The sequence below is a fragment of the Scedosporium apiospermum genome, assembly GCF_000732125.1.
Source record: "Scedosporium apiospermum strain IHEM 14462 chromosome Unknown SEQ_SAPIO_0086, whole genome shotgun sequence".
Taxonomy (NCBI): Eukaryota; Fungi; Ascomycota; class Sordariomycetes; order Microascales; family Microascaceae; genus Scedosporium; species Scedosporium apiospermum.
This window is the reverse complement of record NW_015971787.1, coordinates 974,065-990,560: the sequence shown is the minus strand read 5'-3', so window position 1 is coordinate 990,560 and position 16,496 is coordinate 974,065. Positions and strand designations below refer to the sequence as shown.

Here is a 16,496-nt window from a genome sequence, read left to right as displayed (position 1 = left end):
AAACTAATACAAAGTTGCATTAAACAAAGTGCCTTTTTAGGATAGTGAGATTCGAAACTCGTAAGGAAGACTTCGGCGACATCTATCAACGATAGCATTTCTTCATATAGTAAATTATAAAGAGAGTTCGATGAGTGCTGATATCCTGGTGGTAGTTTTTCGGAGTAATCTCCAACACAGATAATCCTTTGGTTGCCCCAAGTCCCAAGAATGCAGTCGAATAACACTCGCATGAGGCGTGGAATATCCTCTTCGTTAAAGAAATCCCCCAAGCAAATATCAGTTTGATGGATCCATGTTTGATTGTAGATTTCATCCGTTGTAAGGTCCTCTTCAGTTGCTGTAGCCTCTTCATCTCTTTCGGGCGGAGCAGTAGGCCGAAGTTTACTTCGATAAGCTTTCAGGTTGTGCTCAATATAAATATCCCTCGTGAAGGATCTGGGCCGTCCGCATAAAAGCTTTATTCTATATTGCAGTCAGTAATGCTAGCTCCTGTTCTTGTGAGTTGGACGTACTGTTCATATGGCGGTACCATCAATCGCTGTTGCAAATGACGACCGGCATGTCCACCTGGTAGTATCACGCCTAGTTTGCCCCAAGATAAGAGTTCTCAATTGCTCTTCTTGATCTGGAGAGGCAACCTGCCAGTATTGTCCCATTGCTAAAATGACAGTGGAATGGAGAGTAGTCTGTATCAAACAAAAAATTGGAGGATAACAAGACTGAGAAATGGGTTCTGAGTTTAGCTGTACTGGCTGCTTTTAGTGTGTGACTAGCGTTGTTGAACAAAGTGAAGAATGGCAGATCGGACTCTTGGGGAACAGCCTCCTTTTATACTCCAAGACCAACCTGAGCTGGCTCCCAACTTTACAGTGTGGCAAGAGTTCTCAGAGATCTGGTCCTGGGTTGACCCTGCCACTCGAATCGCAAGGTAAATATGTTGGTGGCTTGTACGTATAGGTGGCTAGTTCTATGCTTAATACGAGGCATGTGTTAAGTGGCGTCGTTTATCCACTTTGCCGCACCAAAGGCTAGGTCCAAGGTAGAGACTTCAGGCTCAATGTAAGCTCTCACACACTTCCTTCCAACGTTGCATTCAGCAACCACCAGGTTCACGGGTAAGCCTGATGTTCCAAATGCTGCGGCTAGGAGCGACACATCCTGATAATTTATACATATAGTACCTAACACCAACCGTCTAGAATTACACTCTCCTATTGGAGCCTGTCCCTTCAGCGCAGGGCAGACGAGAATTTTATCAGATGGGGAGATGTTGAACAAGCTCTACCAAGACGGGGAGCTATAAATGGGAAAGTCTGTTACATGTATATGGCATTGTTAAAGCTGGAAAGAGTAAGGTTGATCGAGGGCCTCCTCTGGGCCGCTTTGAGAACGCGTCCAAGTCGCAAGATCTTGTCGTGGATATTCAATTTGATCCCGACAACTACGAGGACGAACAGCGCTTCTTTCGAAACTTTTTCGGATACCTTAACGACTGCAAGCGCGTTGGGATGGCTCCGAGTTTTTTCCAACTCATGGTATTCCTAAACAGCGCAGATACGCCTCTTGCGTTACCGTTACCCAGTCACTGGCTGCGCGTCGTGGTTAGCAGGGTGTTTACGATTATCGTCGCCTTCTGGGGGAGATGGATTCTCGGCTATAAGCCAACATATCCCGAATACCATCAACAGAAAAAGCTAATCTAAAAAGAGGAAGGAGACAAAAAGGCATCGGGACATCACGGCCGGTTTGGGCCGCTTTTGTGTTGGCGCTTGGACATGGGACTCTTCTACGCCTGGACGACAGCATGCTTAATGTACGTATTCGAACCTCACAAGTCCATGCGCAGAAGGCCTCGAGGTTAGTCTGAAGTGGTGTGTTGCCGTTGGATGTGATCAACGATAAACTCCTTCTCCCGAGGACCATTCTGAATCCAATTGTGTGCCAATATATCCCTGCACTGAAGACCATAAAGCCATGTGGTGCCTAATCTTTGACCTCGGTGGCCGCTTTTTCCGCTGGTTCATGCACTTCAACGTTGGAGAGTGCCGCCGGAAAAGAGCAGGTGCTCTCCTCAGCTATGCGGCTGCATTTAACCTTAAGTACTCGACAAGGAACGCAAAGATAGAAAACGGTGTGGAGACTGGAGGGGTACTTTATAGACCAAATTTTAGGTATTAACACTTCCCAGCATCGTAAAAAGCATCAAACTGGTAGCTCTAACTAAACAATGGGTACCTCTGGGGCTATCCCTGTTCGTTTGGTGTTTTGGTTTTGATGTCGGGGATTTATTTTATTCCAGCCAGGTACTGAGTTCTTCGTATCTTGGGTTAGAGTGAGGAGATGTTGTCGGTCAGATCTCGGTAATTGTTCGTGATCTCATGTGCTGCATTCGGAAATGTTCTTAAACCCCGCATTTCTCCACAGCGGCGGCCAGTTCCAAGTCTGGGGAGCCGAGCCTTGGCGCCTTCAGCACTGCGCACATCCAAAACGAACCCACTCAATCATCGCTCGCACCTTACAGGCACTCCGCAACAAGCGATGCGAAACCTGCTGACAATGATTAGCCCAGAAGCAACATCTGAGCGTCCGAATCGATATGCAGCAGAGATGCTATTAGCCAGAAGCTATGTATGTAGGCACGACGGCTGTGGTAAAGCGTTCGCAAGGAACGACCACCTTCAACGCCACGCGCTCAACCACTCAAGCAGTGAGCAACGCTGCCAGCGCTGTGATGCAACCTTCAAAAGGCCTGATTTGCTAAGTATGATATACCCTACCCTCTCCTCCCTTTGCTTCAAGACTAAGTGCTTTCCCCGAAAAGGACGTCATCTCAAACGGCATGAGATGCGAGACAACCAGATGGGAGGCATAGGCTGCGGTGTCCTTGACACGAAGCGAAGATATTGCAGAAATGACACTGCGATGCCGCCTGCCACTCTCCCACTGCAGCCTACCACGGCTAACACCGACTTAATCCATTATCCTGCTCGCCTAAGCCATGCCCCACAACACGTGCCGTCAAATTCAACACCTACGCCTATTTCATTGCCGCATATAGATCTGGCAATAATCCCTCAAGATTGTCCTTCGGCATCAGTACAACATCCGGGCACGGACATGCCAGAACCATGCGGCGGTGCCTCGATTCTAGGTATGTCACTGGATCACCTCTACGGTGGCATGACGATGTCGGGACCTCTTTCCAGCTCCGACTTCCCATTCAGCCTCGAATCGCTCGAAAGAGCATCATCATCGGTTACCGCTGGACTCGATATGGTGGCAAATGACGGTCCTCCTCGAGGCTTTCTCGGCAGCGGCGACCTCGTCTCAATCATAGCCCATGAACAAGATTTGTATGCCGACACGGAACCCATGATGATGGACACTTCCCGAGATTGGCCATGCCGGCTGTCTGAATTGTCGTCGGCATCCATCTCGGCTTCCCTGAGCAGCTCCTCTGATCAAGCCATGACTTGCGGACCCAGTGCCGTGACGGAAAACTCTACAACAGCCACACGAATGCTGCCCGCAGTGCAGCGAGATAGTCCGGGATTTACGGAACCCGGCGACGATGAACACGGCCCTGGCTCAGAGGACCACCGGGGCGAGGCACAAACGAGGGAACGCGACGAAGATCAAGGCGTGACAGGGCCAGATTCCCGCCAGAGCCCCATCCACTCCTCCACTACATCCGTTCCAGCCCTTACTGAGGCTCTGCGCCAACGCTTTTTCGAGGTGATAAGCGATACGAGACTGACGCACATGGACGGGGATGTGCCGTACACAGACCACCCCCACCTCTCCCTAACGGCACTTCAGTCCTATGCTGACCTTTTTTTCCGCCGATTCAACCACTGTTACAACCTCATACATTCCCCGACCTTTAATCCTGTACAAGCAGATATATTCCTTTTGATTTCGATCTGGTTGATCGGGGCGAGCTACAGTAGCAAAGACGCCCACCAGACGGCTACCTGTGTGTGGGATGCTTTGGTCCCCCACGTTATCCAGCAGTCAACTTCGGACAGCAGACCGTCACTTTCCATCCTGCAGGCTCTCTTGCTCTTTGATAGTTTTGGGACGTTTCGAGCAGCGCAGAAACAGCACGAAAGAACGCGGCTGTTCCATTCATCGATAACAAACGTGAGTTCTCCCTTCAAGCGACATCGGCAGAACGAAACCCTGATCATAATGCACTGCAGTTCATACATCAAAGCGTAATCGCCCGCTTGCGACTGAAAAGCGGGGAGAGTCCCAGAGGGAACCACGATATGGAGGGTGACTGGAAGCTATTCATTGAGAACGAGCAATGGAAACGGTTCGTGTTGGATGTCTCCGATGACGCCATCAGCCCGCCTGACTTGGATATAGGTTGTATTTTATCTGCTTTACGTGGGACGTCCAATATGCCTCTCTATTTTCGAGGCCTCTAGCTACGTCTCCCCACGACATCCACATAACCTTACCTTGCGGCCCAGCAACCTGGGACGCAAGATGTGCAGACGACTGGTCAAGGGCCCTGGAGAGCGAGCCAGCACCCATGCTCTTCAGCGATCTCCTGAGGAAGTTTTTGAACTTCGAATCCAACCCACCGCCACATGATAGCAATATCATGTCCCTAGTGTTCGTTCTCCATGGTCTGATTGGCGTCATGTGGCTCATGAAATGCAATGACGCGGCCTCATGCAGTTGGCTTGACCGCAAGAATGCCGAATGGGGCGAGACGTGGTCGGGAAGGATCTCGGGCTCGTTAAAGGCATGGAAGAGCAGATATGAAGCCCGCGTCGCGTACATTCTGGTGTCGACTCACGATAATACCTGGAGACACCAGTTCCTTGAGGCGAGCACCGGCATCTCCGCCATGTACCATGCGGCAAATATAGTTTTGAACGCCGAGATCACGGACCTTCTCACCGCGGCGGGTGCGCGAAGCATATTTGGCCGTGAGGTTAGTCCGGAACAGCGGGCGGCAAGCCCGGCTAAGGTGCTCGACTGGGCCATGACAACCACGGTGCAAGCCCGCAATGCCGGTTGGCATGCTGCCAGCTTGCTGCACGAGGGAATCTCCAACTTCAAGACGCAGGATATCTGTACTCCCTTCCATTATCCTTGGTGCCTCTACCTTGCAACTTTGGTGTGTTGGGCTCTCAATTGCCCGGATTTCGCTTGTCCGAAAGCACTCCAGCGACAGCGAGAACAGCAACAAAGGCTCAATTCGGTGTCTGCTCAGGATGCCTCCGATTCGAGGCATCCGACCGGAGACTCAAGCCGGGATGTTGACCCGAAAGTTGAAATGTACTCTCTTATTTCAACAATGCTAGTTCACGATCCATCGCAGATGTCGAAATGTGTTGGGCAGCATCGGACCGAGGGCCTGCTCAGCGAAATGACAAAGCTATTGAGCAAGATTCGATGGATAGGAGCATGTGAGGCGGTAGCCACAATGCGCGACCTGCTCTCAAGGAATAAAGAAGCCAAATAAGTGACCCACTCTGCATATAAACCTCACGGTCTTGGGTCGCGGACCTCGATAAAGTGCCAGCGTCTGGCTCCAGCCTCGACCAAGTTGGAAGATGATGGGAAACCCGGGAAAGGACATGTACAGTGTGCCGTAAACGATGGCGGTGTACAGCGAGGTAAGCAAGACAATGGGTTCACGGAACAGAAGGATCAAGGGGCGTATGAGAGAGACCGAGAGCTCTGCGAGAGTGTCCTAGGTGGCCTTTTCCCCAGCGTAGGCACTGAAGCATTGTCTCGAGGAATCCTGGTGCATTCCTTGGATCGAATATTTAAGAAGCCAAGGTCACCATTCCTTGGACAATATGGCAATCGATTTGGCCGCAGCTATTAGTGAGCCATCTTGGGTGTGGCGACGAAGCGAGCCCACGCCATCAAGACCTCCGGTTGGAATGTCCTTTCCCGTGGCCTGATACCTGATACTTGCGCCGTTGTTGCTGCCGTCTTCGGGAGAGGCATTATTTGTCCCCGATGACACGGAAACGCTTCGCATGGTAGCCTATCGCGAGCCTGTTGGACGGGTCATGATCATGAACACTTGGCTTTTATGCATCTATGGCATGCATCGGAAGCTCGTCCTTCGACTCAGTAACACGTAGCCTCTGGGAATGACAGCGATCATAGAAAGAACTTTTCCAAGAAGCCATGGTTGAGAGGTTGCCCATCATCTCCATTGCATGGATTACAACAGGACGAGAAATGCCAAGTTGAAAGGAACACGAGCTCAAAAACCATCGCGGCGAAGACAACATTAAATAGCGACGGATTTACAACACCCTCAGACCAGCATGCAACTGAACGACAGGGACATTGCAAGTGGGAAAGGGTGAATCGATAAGTTCAAATATTCCGATTAGTTAACATTGCATCCTGCTGCCTGCTCTTGGAAAATCCATGTCAACATCGGCCAGTAAAACCCAGTTGCCCAATCTGCCACTCGTCCAAGAAATCAAACCCTAGGAAATCCCCATAGAACGACGGATTATCCTCACACTGCTCCGACTGAGACGAAACTACGCCAACCTGTGTGTGCGGCGAAGCGTACTCGTCTGTCATGTTATGATCTTGTGGCTGCGACTGCGCAGGTCCTTGACCGGGAATGTTAGGCGGAACCAGGTACAGATTTTCATTGGCAAGAATCTCCTCAAAAACCGGCAGCGCCCTCTTCAGGGCAGGTATTTCTTTTCCCTGGGTGAGCACAAGCATTGTCTGGCTGATCGATATCCGAGCCATGGAACGGGCTATATCTTTCTCGGCTGGATCGAGGGCCGATTCGATTTGTAGAGCAAGCAGCGCAGTTATTGTGGTTATGCTAATAGGAAGGGTGATCATTAGTTTCATTGTGAAGTTCTAGAGGGCAGGTCTGAAAAGTAGGAAAATGGGAAGAAATGGACGGCCCTACAAAGAAATTGGAAAGTCCTGAAGGGGGATACCACTCGTCAACACCCTCATGGTAATCGTGTTCAACTCTAGAATAGCGGATCGAAGCCGTTCTTTGGCCCACTCTCTCCATGCCGCATGCCGGGACTGCTGCCAAGAGCGTCGCGTCAGACGACACAAGATACACTCAAACCTGTAGCTTGTCGCTCGTATATTCAGATAATACACGTCAGTTCCAGTATTCCCACCCACGTGCATCTTGGCAGCGAGAGACTCGCGCCATGCGTCGAGTCGGTTCATTATTTGGCGAAGATCCTGCTGTGGCTTGTTTGTGACAATGGTCAAACATTGTCCGACTAAAGAGAGTTAGTCGTCGTGCTTGTAGTATCTGTTACAGGCTGGGGGGTGTGGCGGGGAAAGGGGGCAAGAATGACGAATCGAATAAAACCAATACGTACATATTTGACCCAATTCGCAGTGAGCAACAAGCGAGGCTTTCTGCTGGCACATGGCCATCGGTAGTAGGCCTGGTGATGCTTCCGAGCCATCCTCCGTCTCCCAGTCATCTTCCGTCAGAGGCTTGATAGCGGCGGTGCTTTCGAGCAGCCGTGTGCGTCTGGTATTGGCAAAGACATAAAAAATGTCGAAAAACTAGGTAGTTGTAGTAAGCACCAAGTAGGAAGAACAGAAAATGGCGGCGAGAAAGGGGGCGTACATAGAGAGACCACCATATCCTTCTATACAACTTTAGGACTTCGCGGGACCCGTCCTCCCGAACGCACCTGCCGAAGGGCTCGTAGGCAAGTTAGCAGGCAGCTAATAGACACCCGTGGCACATGTCACAGGTGTCACAGCCCGGCAGAAATAAGCGCACCTGTTGCGTAGGTCAAGTTTGGTGGCGAGACGGATCGCGTTGTGGAACCAGTAGCCAAAGTCCCTGTCGCTGGGGTGGTCGAGAATCACCACGCATAGGATCATGGACCCTTGCAGCATCAACAGCGGGTCATCTTCGGCGGCAAAGTCGTGGAGTAGCTTGGCCTTGGAGAAGAGGGCCTCCTGCGCGGCTGATCGGCTGGCAAAGCCGCAGGCGGATAGCACATCGACTGGCACATGAAGACTGGCTGGGATCAGCATAGCGCGAAGCAGGAACAGAGAGCAGTCTCCGGATTGATAACCACGAATGAAATCAGCCCTATTGATCACAGGAGCAAAGGGGTGGACGTGGTCGAAGTACGCCTTAATGAAGGTATCTCTATTGTTTTCTATCTGTAAGTAGAGCGAGAACGAAGACTCGAGGAGGATGGGGGATTCGAAGATGGTCTCACAAGTGATGCGGAGGAGGTAGATCAAAGACACCCTTCTTGACAAGATATTCATTATCGATGGCGTCCAATTGCGGTAACTTCGTCCACAAACAGCCCCGAGGAGTAAAACTATCCTCTAGCCTTGAACTGCCGGGGCTATTAGAAGTGGTGTGATGTCGACTGGATTCGGCAGCGTCTTTCACGGCGTCGTTTAGGATATTGAGGTAGAGCAAATCGGCCTCGGCCTGGGGTGGGCCTTGGGAGTCCAGGGAGTCGGGGGTGGAAGATTGTTTTGATTGATTAGATGGATTAGATTGATTAGATTGATCAAGACTATTTAACAGGCTACCACTGGATGTACCCGGCATGCCTGGAGTCGGTGAAACATGGATTATTTTCCTTTGAGCCCCATCTACGTTAGCATGCGTGTAATGAACCATGAACCAAGAGCTATCATGTGAGAAATGCAACTAACCTGGTCCGGCCCTTCCGGACCGGCAGCACACAGTCCTCAGCGCACAGCCTGCTGGAACAGCCGCTGCATGGGAGGCCGACCAGGGCGGCATCGCACTTGACCTTGCGTGCCCGGCAAGGAACGCATGCCTTGTTGGCTTTGAGAGCACGTTTTCTGGTGTCTCCCGTCCTTTGTGGCTCGATGCCAGAAGCAGAAGTATTCATTGAAGAGAGAGGGACGTTTGTTATTGATAGCTAGCAATGGCGTGGATGGCCAGGGCATGCAAGGGCTCAGGGGCATTATGTGGTGGGGTGAGGGTGCTCTCCTGTTCTTCGATGTTTGGGATTTCGGCATTTAAGCTTCTGGTCAGGTCGGAACTTTGCTTATTACCGAGCACAGACCGACGATTCACCGTGTTCGTCCGTTCGTCATATGTGCCGTACTTCGTATGTGCCGTATAATAAGTCCGTCACCACTTGCATACAAGTACATATAACCGAAGAAGCCCACAGGATCTATGTACATAGTAGCAACCCTTCTCGCCCCACTACTATCAGGTGTAGAGCTGATGGAGGATAAATACACACTCACTTGTCCTATGTATAGCTCCACATACAGAATTTGGAATCCTTTTAGGGCATATTATGCGTGTGGGATACGACGTCGCTATTCCCTTCTAGTTACTTCCTCATTCCTAATTTAGTTCGTATTTTTCATACTTCGTAGTAAGGGATTACGGGATGCACGGCTTTCAATTATCGGAAGGGACTCTCTGTCTCCTACCGTACCATTTGGTGGACCATTAGAAGTTAACCTCTTGAATCTCTTCCGCGAAAAATACAGAGAGGTTGCTCAAGCCCAATTGACCTGGTTTTTCATTCTATTAAGGGAATTCAAAAGAAATCAAGGTTTCAACCTACAACGAATCCACACTTTCTTTACTTTCCATACTTCTCATCTATATCTAAAGCTCCCACCCTGCCGCCCCACCACAGATTACGAGGGCCAGTACTGTCGAGCCCAGCCTCCACTAAACAACCTATTCAGCATCCTTCTCTACCGACTCACCCTGTATCACGACGACGTGCTCACGACTCATCATCTCCAGCACCTTTGCTGCTTCGGAAGCATACTTGCACTTGGAGCGTATTCGCGGGCCGTACTTATGGAACAGAAACGGGAAAGGCAGGCACCCAAGCGCCAAGAACGCAGGGATGGAGCTCGCCCATTGATTTCCGAGATTCTCGTACATTCGTGTAGTAAACAGCGGAAACGCGGTGCCAAACAAGGACCGAAGCATCGAGTTGGCTGCCAACACAGAAGCAGCATAGACGACGTCTGTACAACGGGTGAGTATGTGTATTGTAGCAGAGGGATCATGAATCAAGCATCAAACGTACAAGAGTCTACTACGTAACTCATCAGCGACATGAAGACCATGACGAGACCGCACGCGAAAAGCGTGGCGCCGAGAATCGGCACGATCCAGTGCACCGATGGATACGTTGTCCAGGCAAAGAGGAACAGGCCAATAGGAAGAACAATAGAGCCTGCCATGGCCGCCCCCAGTCTGGCTTCGGGCTCGACTGCACGCCCTTCTGCCTCGGCGGCCACAGACAGGCGCACATAGCGCTTGTTGTCCACGCCGGCCGCCAGCGTGGCAAGACAGACGCCGACGGAGACTCCGACAAACGCAAGTCCGGCGGTGCCCGGGCTCCAGCCTCGACCAAGTTGGAAGACGATGGGAAACCCGGGAAAGAACATGTACAGTGTGCCGTAAACGACAGCGGTGTAAAGCGAGGTAAGCAAGACAATGGGTTCGCGGAACAGAAGGACCAAGGGGCGCGTGAGAGAGACCGAGAGGTCTTGCGAGAGCGTCCTGGGTGGCCGGCCCGCATCCAGCCGGGACACGTATGCGCTTCCTGTCATCCGGGAGAGGGCCTTGGCTCGGCGGCGTAGAATGAACGGCGCGTATGTTTCGGGGGTGGCCAGCGTCGTGGCAATCCAGATCACGCCGCCCAGTATGGCGATCAAACCGAGAATCCAGCGCCAGCCCTGGGCCTCGCCGAGAAAACCACCAGCAATGGGTCCTGGGAAAAGAATTTTGATGGGAATCAGCAAGTGTATAAGGGCAACGACGGCAAAACGATAACGGCAGAAGGACAACTACCACCTACCAAGTGCGGGCCCCAGAAAGGGAGCTGTAGCAAACAACGCCATCGCCATGCCGCGCTCCGTCTTGTTGAACATGTCGGCAATGACGCCCGCGGCGTTCGACATGGACGACGAACCAAATGCGCTCGCAAAGAAGCGAAGAACCAGCAAGGCCGTGATGTTAGGGGCACACGCCGCTGCCACACTGAACGCCGTGTATGCCAAGTACGAAACCACAAAGATGGACTGGCGCCCGTACATCTCCGACAAAGGCGCCCAGATCAGAGGTCCCAGGGCGAACCCCAACACGAAGAGCGACAAGCCTAGCGTGGCCACTTCTTTGGAGACGTCAAAGCGCTCCATGACGCCTCCTATGCCGCCGGCGTACACTGAGCTGGCAAAGGTCAGTGCAAACGTGGACATGGACTGGAGAACCGTGAGGGTCCATTTTCGTCCCTTGGAAAAATTCACGGCGTCTTCGCGGTCGTTGTGTAGGTAATCGACAATGTAAGGGTCGTCGTCCGTGCCGTTGCCGGAGTAATTGTGATTGCAGACATCGTCGTCGAGACGCGTGTGGAGGAGGAGAGGTCGAATCCAGGACATGCGCCGAGAGGCCTCGTTGACTCGCTTCGGAACGTCGTCGAAGACAGCGGGCTCAGGAAGGACGGCCATGGGAACGACGGGAAGGACAGGAAGGCCTGTGTCAAGATTCAAGACACGGACGGAGTAAAACCAACGAGATTTCATGCTTGGCCATCTTGTCAAAGCATAGTGGGTAGAAAGTGTGCTCGCGTTTATATAATTCACCCCGGAGGTTTGGTTCGGAGTTTCAGCCTAGCAATATTGGCGAGAAACGAAAGCCCGCGGCATTATCTACGGAATTATAACAAATTTCGCGAGTATCCCCCGACTTTGGCATGCTAAAAAATTAATTCTGCATTAGAACGTTTATAGTGTACCGTAAAATGAGATTCCATTAAATCATCGTCTCGTCTATTACATTTGCGTCGTGCTTACTGGAGATACAAATGTCTAGTAAAAGAACCTCTGACCACCCTGTAAACCTCCTCCTTCCGGAGGCATTTGAGGCTATTCTCCGGGTCAGTGCAGTTAGTGACGTCCAGCATACTCTCGTATTCAGCCACGCACATCGGACGCGTGGGGAATATGGTGTACCAAGGAAGGAATTCGGCAAGATGCCAACCTGAATAAAAACCCCTTGCGGTGTTAATGACGAGATCATTTTGACAGGATGCTATGGAGAGAAGGGCAAGAATGAAGGGGCAGAAGTGAGGAGTTTCGTGATCGAATACAGCACGACCTCCCAGTTGAGGAGATGCGAGCAGGTTGGAACCTGTTACGACACCAAAACGAAGATATATGAGCTATCAGGTTGAAATCATTGGGTATCTCTAACCAGAGGATGCGATCTTTCGATACAAGAGACAATATCTTAAGCCAAACCTGTAGAATCCATAAGCATTCGTATTCGTCTGAAGTGTCGGGCGCAGGGTAATTGTATGGGAGAACATGGCTTGAATTGGTCGATGATCGGGAGTTATTGCCTAATTGACGGCAATAGCAGGGGCGTAGAGAGAAAGCAGAAACGGAGAGTGTCCTGTTGCGTGACAGAATATGCCTAATGGCGGGTAGATGTTAGTCTCACGGTGATATGAAGTTCGAATCTTAGCCACTGCGGCCTTCGGGTAAGGATTGCCGTGATACCGCCTTAGAATTTGGAAGGAGATTTCCGCCTCCCTTCATTTCTTGACGAAATATGGTTGGAATCTGTCGAACCCAAAAACTACCACCTGAGAATGACTAGCAATTCTCCTCCATGCAAGTGAATGAATTTGGAGTAGGCAGCGTCTGCGTATTCCGGAGAAAAGAAAGCTGCCGGGTCGCCTCCCCCAGGATATCAGATGCAACAGATCCAAGGTGAGAGATAATCAGAGAAAGAGAAACCCCCACCACACGTACTAAAGGCTATTAGACAAGGACGTACCACGAAACGCAACGAACAACTTGGGAAGCCACGAATGGGGCTCCTTTCAAGAGGGGGCTTGCATTTGCGGTCGCGGGAGCGACCAGACCCAGTACTTTGGAGTGAGGTTCTAGCGACGGCGGCGGGGACGAGTAACGCGTACTAAACGCTCCAGCCACTGCTGCTTTCGCTTTTATCATTCGTCAATCAAGTTTCTACCCTGGTCTTTCGTCTAAACGGGAAGGTGGCCACTGTACAGCCGAGCTGAGCTTTGACGATGCAGACTCCCGCCCGGCTGACGTGGGCAATCGTAGGCGATCGATAATCGGGATCGGCTATGGTGACCCACATCGATCTTCGGGCGTTTCGTGTTTCACGCGAATGCACCAATGAGAGCGTCTTCATATGATATTTCTCGTTGGTGATCGGGCGATGAAAGGGGCAGTTCGAGGTTTCTCTTCCTTCATCTGGGGCGAATGCTGCGCAAGATGGCAAGTCCATGTTTTGCCTGCGATATTTTGGGTCCAGGTTTGAAGAAGTTCAGACGAGAGCATGATATATGACGAAGATGTTGGCCGAGGCGAATCTATTTTTATTGCCTCATGCATCCTAAAGAGGTAGATGTTTGAGACTGGGATGATGCAAAATGCAATCCACGATATACGTCCTTTGTACGAGTCTCTGGAAGCACGGTGCGCAATTTGAGTTTGCATCTCATCTGAAATCTCAACGATGTGGCAGTTACCCTGAATCGAATCGAGGGACTCTCTGCTCAGAGCCCCAGCTGCACAGCAATTCCTCCTTACCGCAAATAGGAATTCAACGATATTGCTTCGTACATGGAGGAGAAGTGGCTGGGAGGCGAAGAAGAGAAGACGCATTGAGAAGCAACGTAGAAGCTTGCGTAAGAGCGAATAGGGGAGGACCAAGGACAGCTCGGCGCTAGGTCCATCTCGGCAATTAGCCCGCCACACCGGCCCCAGGATTCGTCATCAGTTCCAGACATTGCAACTACGCGCGAGCTGGTGTGTGTGCTCGTCGAAGCGGGTTCCCTGCGGGCGATCCCTAGCTTCGAGAGGAACACGCGTCCGAGCGAGCTGTGAGGGCATGGAAGGGATTCCTCGGTCCTTTTCTTGGTCACATCGCCATTGAGAGTTTGACACTCAGATCCAATCAAAGACGCGGATTAAGAATGAGACGAAGCACAGTCGCGCAATAGATTGACATTACAATAATAAACTTTCGTCGGAGATATAATCGACATGATATTGGAGGAAACCCGGGCCCCACTGCCATGCTGCAAATAGCTCAAGTTTAATTGGAGGGGAGTTCTGGTCTGTGGCCCGAACCGCGGTGTGTCTCTGAATGTAGACATGGTAAACGCAATCAAAAAGAAGATTTTCTTCTTGCGGCCTTGTCTCGTCTCGTTATTGCGACCTGGCTCGGTCCCCCACCGGCTCCACTACCGAAGATGATGGGTCCGGCATAGACTGTAAGTGCGTATTGACAGCGAGACGTCGTCACTCTATGGTTTGTGATATCTCATGAACAAGCGCATTCTCGACGGACATGTATAAGATGCGTCTACATCCTGGCGGAAAACACAATTCCTCTCCTCCCTCACCACCACCGGCTTCCAAGCTTCCATTCATTCTTCCATCCCTTGAGTCTCCCAGGTCTTGTTTATTGTCCTAAACATATCCAATCGCTTGCACCTACACCAAGATGCATTTCGCTACTCTCCTTGCCGGCGTCTTGGCTGCCACTGGAGTTGCAGCCCACCCGGGCCACGACCACTCCAAGGAGGTCGCAGAGCGTCGAGAGTACCTCCAACACAACCGCCGAGATCTCAGCCACTGCGCTGAAAAGATGAAGCGCAGCGGCCTCTCAGCACGCAATGCCAAGAGACGTGCCAAGAGAACCCTTGAGCTCGCCGCTGAGAGGGCGCCCAACTCGCTGGCATTAAAGAGTAAGTACCGCCAGCCGGAATCCCAAGTCGTGGCAGTACAGACATCTAACCAGATCGTCTTTGATGTAGAACGCCAGATCGAGGAGTTCCTTCAGATCGACCACCAATCTTCGGAGAATTACACCTTGGATACGGCCCCCGCCGATCTCTTCTCCGGGAGCAACTTCTGCGTCCTGACACCCGAGGTCACCGAGGGCCCTTACTGTATGTTCAACTGATACCCCTAGAGCCCGAATACCGACTAGGTTCTAACTGGTTTGCAGACGTCAGTGGGGAGTATGTTCGGGACAACAACATTGAAGACCAGGAAGGCGTCTTCCTTGGTCTGGATACCCAAGTTATTGATATCAACACCTGTGAGCCCGTTTCCGGAGTCTATGTCGAGATTTGGCGTAAGTGTTATCTGCCTCAAGACAGCCCTCTTTATCGATATCACTGCCCTGGAACTAACTGCATCGTACAGACTGCAACTCTACTGGCGTTTACGGTGGCGTTGTAGCTCAGGGCAATGGAGTCGGCTCAGCTGATCCCTCGAACATCGACAATACATTCCTCCGCGGAGTCCAAAAGTCCGATGAAGACGGCGTCGTAACCTTCTCGACCCTCTTCCCCGGTCACTATACCGGCCGAACCACCCATATCCACGTCATGGTCCATGCCAATGCCGAAGAGCTAGCCAATGGCACTCTCTACAGCACTCAGGCCACCCACGTCGGCCAAGTCTTCTTCGACCAGAGCCTTATCGAGACCGTCGAGAAACTCGCTCCATATAACACAAACACCCAAGAGCTCACCACTAACGAGGCTGACTCCATCCTAGCCGAGGAAGCCGCTACTGGTGTTGACCCTATCGTTAGCTACGTGCTCCTCGGTGAATCTGTCGGAGACGGCTTGCTCGCCTGGTTGGGCTTCGGTGTCGACACCAACTACATCAGGAATGTCAGCGCAGCGTCTACTCACTTCGAAGATGGTGGTGTCGCCAACGAAAACGGCGGCGGGTTTCCTGGCGGTGAGGGTGGTTTTCCTAGCGGTTTTCCCGGTGGCCCGAACGGAACCTTTCCCACTGACCTTCCAAGTGGTGCTCTGCCTAGCGGTGCTCCTCCTGATGGCACTCTAGCCAGCGACGTTCCCACCGAGAGTGTTCTCGCGAGTGATGTTGCTCCCAGCGGTCTGCCCAGCGGCGTCCATCCTAATGGTCCTCGACCCAGCGGCGCCAGACCCAGTGGAGCCGCCCCGAATGGCCCTCGACCTAGCGGTGGGCCTAATGGCGCTCTACCGAGTGGTGCTCCTCCGAATGGTCCCCGACCCAGCGGCATCCCCGAGGGCTTTCCCACTGACCGCCCTAGCGCGGAGGCTATCGAGGCTAGCCATGCCCCCGATGGTTCTTGTCAGCGCAATCCTCGCAAGCATTAACCTGAATTTAGTGCAGAAGCCGACATTCCGAGCTCATCGAAATCCGATTGTGCGGGAAATGGGTGAAGGATATGAGAAAGTGTATCATGGGATTAAGCGCTTTCCCCAGGCCAAGAAACCCCCGTCTTATGTTCGAAACATCTGGGCATTCGCTATTATTCCCGTTGTAAATATCACTGTCGTTTCCGCTTGTTTGGTTTCAATTATTGTATATTTCATGTTGAGTGCCTCGTCTCTGCAGTTGCGAACGACGGCCAGTTGTCAAATCTAGACTCAATAAGGAACATCCAGTCCTCACAAACAGACCTCGCGTAGTCT

General features: G+C 51.7%; 4 protein-coding genes across 4 annotated transcripts; 2 read left to right on the top strand and 2 right to left on the bottom strand.

Moving 5' to 3' along the window:
* Nucleotides 1-3,131: 3,131 nt before the first annotated feature.
* Nucleotides 3,132-5,485, top strand: SAPIO_CDS2522 (uncharacterized protein; the record flags this gene model as incomplete). The annotated part of the gene is made up of 4 exons (XM_016785515.1): nt 3,132-3,154; nt 3,210-4,146; nt 4,206-4,374; nt 4,482-5,485. 4 exons carry the CDS (start codon nt 3,132-3,134, stop codon nt 5,483-5,485), a joined length of 2,133 nt encoding a protein of 710 aa, XP_016644891.1.
* Nucleotides 5,486-6,417: 932 nt separating this feature from the next.
* Nucleotides 6,418-8,277, bottom strand: SAPIO_CDS2521 (uncharacterized protein; the record flags this gene model as incomplete). The annotated part of the gene is made up of 6 exons (XM_016785514.1): nt 6,418-6,832; nt 6,923-7,050; nt 7,153-7,256; nt 7,359-7,516; nt 7,644-7,682; nt 7,775-8,277. The coding sequence occupies 6 exons, from the start codon at nt 8,275-8,277 to the stop codon at nt 6,418-6,420; spliced, it is 1,347 nt and encodes a 448-aa protein (XP_016644890.1).
* Nucleotides 8,278-9,697: 1,420 nt separating this feature from the next.
* Nucleotides 9,698-11,484, bottom strand: SAPIO_CDS2520 (MFS transporter, DHA1 family, multidrug resistance protein; the record flags this gene model as incomplete). Its single annotated transcript, XM_016785513.1, has 3 exons — nt 9,698-9,996; nt 10,059-10,748; nt 10,836-11,484. 3 exons carry the CDS (start codon nt 11,482-11,484, stop codon nt 9,698-9,700), a joined length of 1,638 nt encoding a protein of 545 aa, XP_016644889.1.
* Nucleotides 11,485-14,521: 3,037 nt separating this feature from the next.
* On the top strand, nt 14,522-16,178 carry SAPIO_CDS2519 (uncharacterized protein; the record flags this gene model as incomplete). The annotated part of the gene is made up of 4 exons (XM_016785512.1): nt 14,522-14,765; nt 14,835-14,969; nt 15,029-15,157; nt 15,229-16,178. The coding sequence occupies 4 exons, from the start codon at nt 14,522-14,524 to the stop codon at nt 16,176-16,178; spliced, it is 1,458 nt and encodes a 485-aa protein (XP_016644888.1).
* Between the last annotated feature and the right edge of the window lie 318 nt (nt 16,179-16,496).